Genomic DNA, 7,793 nt, shown 5'->3' with positions numbered 1-7,793 from the left:
CTTGGTTATCCAAGACACTGATAAATTTCTCACCTAAACATCTTAGGTTTACAAGACACTGATAAATTTCTCACCTAAACATCTTAGGCTTACAAGATTCTCGATTTCATGAATTTTAATGAATAGGGGAAGGTTGAATATGAATGGTGATAACAAACGTGTTCATGATATCAATGAGCACGGGGCATTCATGGCCATTTAAGTGTTGTGGGTGAGGAGTTCAGAGAAGCGATACACTGTCATTAGACAGGATATATGAGAATTCAATAAATTTTACCAGATAGAATAGGGAAAGTTGACTTATGGCGATGACTGTATCGATGATATCAATGAGCACATGGCCATTTAAGTGTTGTGGATTAGGTATCCAGAGGAGAAATCTACATGCTGTTATTATTGAAGCTAGATGCATGGGCGCTGTATGAATTGTCTTCACAGTATTGATTTTGGCATCTTCTTTGTGATCATAACTTTTAAGATTGTTGTTGTATTGATTTTGGCATTCTTGTTTTGGATTACTTTAAGGTGATTGTTGTTGTATTGATTTTGCCATTCTTGTTTTGGATCACTTTAAGGTGATTGTTGTTGTATTGATTTTGCCATTCCTGTTTTGGATCACTTTAAGTGGTTCAAAATTGTATTTGGTATATTTCCCAGAATTGCAATTTGTGTGGTTCAAAGGTTCTTCATAAAAGAGACTATTTTCAATATGTGTTCTGAAATGGAGACCTCAAACTGACAAAAGATGTACAACAATTAACACCATGCTCAAAGTCCATTGGGATGGCGCAGACCTACCTACGTCGGGAATATAACAGTTGTGAACATTAAACACACATGTCATGTCCGCGGACTTTTACTTAATAAGATTCAGCGTGGACAGTTTCTGGTTGTGAATAGGTGAGAGACATTAATTTGATTAATGCATTGAAATTTGTTAATGTTCCCGAGGTGAGATACATTAATTGAGTGACGCACTTCAATTTGTTAATATTCCCTGCATCCCATTAGGTCATTGTGGACTCTTTCTGCGCACTGCAATGGCGATTGCACCATATTGTTTATTGCCAGAACAATATTTTTCTTGAAAGGGAAAAGATCAGAAATTGCGAATTCCCCTATTTTATCGGCCTACTGCAGTTGGCACTGCATCTACTTTAGTTTAAAGCAGCTGATGAAACATATAAAAAGGCTTGTAGCGTATGTATGATCCACGCATAACATCTGCAGTTAGTGGTAACTTGAAAGGTCAGATTTATCAGAGCACAGGGTCAGATCTCTGAAAGAACAGAGGAATCGATGGCTTCAAACGTTCTAGGGTTTCTCAATGACAAGAACATATTAGTGTCGGGATCGACTGGTTTCCTTGGAAAAAGTATTATAAACGTTATTGCGCATTTTTACTTAAACATGTGATTTTGTTTATCACGATAATAAAGCTAATTGCTGTTTACCTTGGCGCAGTTTTTCTGGAGAAAATCTTACGTACGCAGCCTGGCATTAAGCGCATTTTTGTTTTGTTAAGAGCGAAAGATGTGGCATCTGCGAGACTCCGTTTTAAAAACGAAGTAAGAAATCGCAGTACTGAGCTTCTTGCTCGAAGATATATCCTCCCACTAAGCTAATTAGTTTCTACTCTTCCTGCAGGTTATGAAATTGGAGTTGTTCAAGACTTTGAGGGAGCAATATGGTGACAAATTCGAAAGCTTCGTAATCCAGAAAATTGTTCCACTAGTTGGAGACATTGCAGCAGATGATAGTCTTGGAGTTGATTCAGAGAGTACCAGGGAATACCTCTGGGAAAATCTGGACGCCATTGTAAATAATGCAGCAAGCACAGTGCTTGATGACAGGTTTCTTTAGTTTCTCATACCTAGTTCTTTATTTTATTTAGGTTTCTTTAGTTTCTCATACCTAGTTGTTTATTTTATTTATTTGTCCTTTTTAAGCTTGAGGAATGAGTAACTAGGTTAGTGTAGAGTTTTTTCTACCTCTCGACCCTAACAACTAGGTCAGTCTAGAGTTTCCCTCTACCATTATATCTCTGGGGGCTACCAATTGTACTCCTCATCTGAATCTTCATTGTCATTACCACTATACTTATGAGAATTTTTATGTCTATTGCCATTAGCACATATCGCTGGGGCCTACGACTTGTCTTCCTCAGACATTTTTATGTGGATTCAGATTCCATCCCAAAATCTAACTGCATATTTATGTAGATTGCCCCTACCACTGTACATCTAAGGCCTACGGCTTATCCTCCTCGGGCATCTTTATGTGGTTTCAGATTACATTCCAGAATCTGAGTGCTACCACTATACAGCTAGGCCTACAACTTGTCTTCCTCAGACATCTTTATATGGATTCAGATTCCGACTGAGGCCTACAACCTGTACCTGTCCTCACTCATTTTTATGTAGATGGGCACTACCACTATACTGTTGAGGCCTACAACCTGTCCTCCTCTACCATTATACAGTTGGGGCCTACAATCTGTCTTGCTCAGGCATCTTTATGTGGATTCAGATTGCATCACAGAGTGTGACTGCATCTTTATATTGATTGCCGCTACCACTTTACATCTGAGGCCTATGACCTGTCCTCCTCAGGCACATGTGGATTCATATTTCAACTGCAATCTACATAAGTTGACTGGTCCTCTCAAGATTAAAACAAGAATTCAACCTTAAATATCTTGATTTTGCACAATTTCACATCAAATTGATGACCAATTAAGTGACACTCTACCTAGCTACTTAGTTATGTCGATTATAGGAAAGCGTTTATAAACCTAGCTACTTAGTTATGTTTATTATAAGAAAGTGTTTATAAAGCGTATCTTCAACCAAATGTTCTTGCAAAATGTAGATATGATATTTCTCTAAATGTCAACACAAAGGGAGCAAAGAATATTGTGGAATTCGCCAAACGATGTCGTAAACTCCAAATCCTCCTGCATGTCTCCACCGGTAAGTAGACAAATTCAGATCCGACCCGAAACTTTACTAAAATTATAAATAGAACAGATAATCGTGAACAAGTTACATATATATATATATATGAATATCCATCTGAAACTACGCTGACTGATATTTCTTAATGCACAAAAGCTTACGTTGCCGGACGTGGAAGTGGAAAAATAACAGAGAGGCCAGTGAAGATTCTAGAAACTGTAACGACTGACAATGGCTCTGAGGACGAAAGCAGTACACCTCTCCGTTTAGATATTGAGGAAGAATTTGGATTAATAGAGAAAACAGTAGCGAAGATACATATGAACTCCTCAACTACTACAACTGAAAGCAAAGGTTCTGTCAAAGATACCGAAGCCGAGCATCTCATAGAATTGGGTTTGAAAAGGTTAGTGCTGACCCTTTGAACTTCTAGATATGATTCTGAATATATATATAGTTAGGTACATTAATGCTGGATATCTGAGCAGGGCAAGAACGTTTGGGTGGCCAAATACATACTCATTTACCAAAGCTATGGGAGAAATGCTAATAGAGAAAGCGAGGGGAAATCTTCCAGTGGTCATCCTCCGACCGACCATTATTGAAAGTACTTTGGCAGAGCCCTTCCCTGGCTGGATGGAAGGCACCAGGTCACCATCAATATCAATCGAATATGGCTAACATGCTGAAACAATAATGTTTTCAGAATTAGTTTCAAAAAGTTATTCACACTGATCATATGGTTTTTTTTGGAATGCAATACAGAACTATTGACACTCTGATAGTCAGATACGGAAAAGGACGAATCTCATACTTCTTAGCTGATCCAGAACTCATCTTAGACGTGGTCAGTCATACAGAATTATTTTGCTACTATTTCTAAATTTTCTTTCCTTCTGGCAATATTTGAGACATGGCCTTTGTTTTTATTATTATTTTTTTTTGTTCTATGATATTGCTATTAAACATTATTTAAAGTATTATATAGTAAGTTAATAATTAGTTTACTTGTTTTTTATCTTATCTGTTAAGCACTATATAGTAAGTTAATAAAAATAGTGTGCAAAAACAGTCTTCTTGGGGTATCTTTATTTCAGATTGCATTGCAGATTTCAAGAATATCCTAGAATCTGATGGTCAAAAAAGACATCAACTGTTTGACCCCGGTTTAACCCTTCTCCTGACCATCAAATTCTAAAATATTCCCTAAATCTCAATCGACATAATTCAACCGTCCCCTTCATCCCTAGATAATAGCTATCTTAAAATGGTGTGTGAAAACAGCCTCTTCATTCCAATATGAACAGCTTAGCATTTCAGTTCCTTCCAAAATCCATTACCTATACTTGTCCCAAAATAAATATGATTGTTCTTGACTAATAAAAAGCTTTTGAACGTTAACTGATATTATTTGTTTGATGGGGAACAGATTCCAGCAGATCTGGTAGTAAACGCGATGATAGTAGCTATGGCCACACATGCCTGCGAAAACGGTCTTTTTATTTATCACTCCGCATCATCTGTTGGAAATCCATTACTGTACCCAGTAGTAAGGGATGAGGCATATAAGTATTTTTCGCAGCACCCGTGTCTGGACAAAGAAGGAAACGTAATTCACGTGAAAGAGTTTCCCTTTCTAAAGAGCATGGAGAGCTTTCGCAGATACATGAATCTATATTACAAAGCACCTCTCCAGGCAATTGCTCTTCAATATTTATTTTAAACGTTATTTTTTAATGTGATATCAAGATCTGGGTTTTCATTTTATTATGAGGATAAATCATATTAAATAGTTTCCACTAAACTCTGATAATATGATTTTTTAGACAAATATTTTTCTGAATAATTACATCATTATGAATTTGGTATGTTTCGAACCAACCAATGTGCTTCATTCTCACAATAAAGTAAACTATATTAGTTGGTTCGAAACTTCTACCAAATTCTTAATAATGTCAATATAAATCACAAAAATCTGGCATCTAATCATATAATTTTTATCCAATTTAATTTTAATGCTTAATTTTAATGCTTAATCTGTTGGTGCTGTTGTTCAAAAACAGGTAGTTGGGGCAGTGAACAAAATCCTGTGTTACATCATGATGTTCACAGAACGTTACAACATGAATTTCACAGAACGTTACAACATGAATTTCACTGAACGTTACAATGAAATGCTTCGTAATTACAACAAAGTCATGTATTTAGCAGAGTTGTACGAGCCTTACGCCTTCTTTCAGGGAAGGTAGTGCCATGATATATTTATCTTTAACTCTTTGTACTGCAACATACTGCTTTTCTTAAATTATTTTCAATTTTTTAGTCTGCTGGCTTAACTGAAACTGTGATCACTACCAGGTTCGACATAACAAACACCGAAGGCTTGTTGAGCAAGATTTCGGAGGAAGACAGGATGGCGTTCAACTTCGATGTCAAATGCATTGATTGGCCCCATTACTACTCGAAGATTCATATCCCTGGACTAGTCAAGTACGTCCTCAAGTGACAGATTGTACTTGGAAAGCTTGTAAACGGTTCTATTTTATTCTATGGCTTGTCAACAAGGACATATCTTTGAGATAAATAAGATAATTCAATCTTGCTTATGGAATATATTTTCATTTCCAAAGTATATGGTAATATTTTTAAATATTATAATACTATTGTTTTGAGTTTAGGTCAATGCGATGGCTGTTTAGTTGGTAATTAACAATTATATATATATATATATATATATTAAATATTTGTATATTGTTGTCTTGATTTATATTTATGTGTTAGTCTCGATGGTAAATAGTAAAATGTTTATATATAGATAACAAATAGATTTTTTTTTTAAATTTATATTTTATTTTATTTTATTTTATTTATATAATTAAATTTTTTATTTTTTTATAAATATTATTAGATTTATTGAAAAAAAATTATTCAATTGAGTTTTATCACATTACATTAGATTTAAATAAAAAAACATTTTTAGCATTCACATTATTAGAACTTGAAATGTTTGTCTCATTAATTTTTGAAATTTAGTAAGAGAAGGAAAACATTCTCCACATTCACACTATTAGAACTTGAAGTTAATTAATTTTTTTTATTGAGAGGAATCAAATTTATATCTCATTATTCTTAGCCTATATATTTTTTTACCAGTTATCAATCTTATTCATATCAATCACTTATGTTGTATTCATCTTATTTATAATAGACACACATAAAAATAAAGGCATCTCATTTCTCTTTATATTTGAGTTTAGGGCACATTGAGGATTTGTAAGACGGAATTATCACTTATTTTGTATTTATCTTATTTATAATGGACACATAAAAATAAAAACATCCCATTTCTCCTTATATTTGAGTTTAGGGCACAATGGGGATTTGTAAGATGGAATTATGGAGAATTGTTAAACATGATCTTAAAAGGGTTATGGAAAATTGTTTCATAGTGTTTTGTGAATTGTTTTTGGTATTTTCATTGTTTGCTTATGATTTTCAAGTATTTTTAGTTAAATTTTCAGTGAAGGTTTTTTTAGATGGGATAGTTTTGTTGTTTTCCTTCTGTAGTTCTATATTGAATTTTAATCTCTTTAAAATATTTTGGGAGTGAATTTATAGATTTATTAACTTATTAAATTAAAAAAATTTATTCTAATCTAGTTATTTAGTTTTAAGTTAACATTAACAATATTAACAAACAACATAGAATAATAATAATTCTCTAAATCCAAAAAAAAAAAAATTATTTAATAATAAAAAACAAAAACAAACAAAACTAAACTTTATATTTTTGTCGCTTAATAACCAAAATTAACATAAATCTATTTCTCATAATATATAAGTAATAATTAAAATTCTCTAAACCAATAAAAAAATAATCTAACTTAACAAAACTTCCATATATTTTGCACCTCAAAAAGTTAATAACCAAAATTCACATAAGATTATTCCTTATTCTAGGAGTTGTCTATAATGCGACTTTTTGGAGATTCCCGTGATGGAATCCGGCGGAAGAAATTGAGGTTAAATCTTGATTTGTTGCAGTTAAAATGGTTTTTTAACTGCATATTTGGATTCAGCACCCTCGAAAACCCCTGGGACACTTTCATTGTGCAGAAACTAGCTATCAAACTTGCGATTCCAATAAATTCCTGCCGGATTTCGACTGGAAAAACCCGGCGGAAAGACTTTCAAAAAGTCACGTTATAAACAACTGCCTTATTCTACCTCTATTATGAGTACATTGATACAACAAATTTCCACCCTTGAAATTGAATTCCATATGTTACGGAATGCGATAGTCAACTTGCTCAAAGATACGCAATCAATGCCTTCCAACCTTTGAATTTAGGCCACGGGTAGTTAAAAAAGATATTACGTATCAACAGTTTGAGGACATGGAGATTGAGAGCTAGGAATAGGTCCCAACCAACCTAGCTTTGAAAAAGGCCACCATCTATCACCTTTTTATTTCAATTTTTTTTTTAATCAAGTTCATGTTTTTCAAAATTGCTTGTATCTTAGATATTTAGTTTAAAATTTATAATAGCGGCAAGAATCCTTAACTTTGTTACTGGAAATCTTTATTTTAATGAAATGAGTGAACAAACAACATGACTTATAATTATATAGAGATAATTTATAAAATTACTCTATATTAATTTTAAAATATTTATTATAAATAATTTCTTCAATTTAAAAAAATAAATATTATAATTTTATATATATATATATATATATATATATATATATATATATATATTATATATATATATATATATATATATATATATATATATATATATATATATAATTAAAGAAAGTGTATATGAAACA

At 32.8% G+C, this 7,793-nt stretch overlaps 1 protein-coding gene across 1 annotated transcript; it reads left to right on the top strand.

The window, feature by feature from the left end:
- Window positions 1–950: 950 nt before the first annotated feature.
- LOC149207881 (putative fatty acyl-CoA reductase 4) lies at window positions 951–5,577 on the top strand. The gene is made up of 10 exons (XM_089393959.1): window positions 951–1,375; window positions 1,465–1,568; window positions 1,648–1,853; window positions 2,872–2,972; window positions 3,114–3,363; window positions 3,446–3,607; window positions 3,723–3,801; window positions 4,387–4,653; window positions 5,021–5,202; window positions 5,316–5,577. The coding sequence occupies exons 1-10, from the start codon at window positions 1,300–1,302 to the stop codon at window positions 5,461–5,463; spliced, it is 1,575 nt and encodes a 524-aa protein (XP_089250085.1). The 5' UTR covers window positions 951–1,299; the 3' UTR covers window positions 5,464–5,577.
- The last annotated feature ends 2,216 nt before the right edge of the window (window positions 5,578–7,793 follow it).

Source organism: Pinus tabuliformis, chromosome 1_2, assembly GCF_031772625.1.
Source record: "Pinus tabuliformis cultivar Carrire ecotype Pingquan chromosome 1_2, CPIR1, whole genome shotgun sequence".
Taxonomy (NCBI): domain Eukaryota; kingdom Viridiplantae; phylum Streptophyta; class Pinopsida; order Pinales; family Pinaceae; genus Pinus; species Pinus tabuliformis.
This window is presented reverse-complemented; position numbering and strand designations above follow the sequence as displayed.

Coding starts and splice junctions, on each gene's coding strand:
- LOC149207881 (XM_089393959.1), top strand. CDS start 1,300: ATGGCTTCAAACGTTCTAGGGTTTCTCAATGACAAGAACATATTAGTG. Junction 1,376..1,464: donor GACTGGTTTCCTTGGAAAAA/GTATTATAAACG, acceptor ACCTTGGCGCAG/TTTTTCTGGAGAAAATCTTA. Junction 3,802..4,386: donor ATCCAGAACTCATCTTAGAC/GTGGTCAGTCAT, acceptor GATGGGGAACAG/ATTCCAGCAGATCTGGTAGT.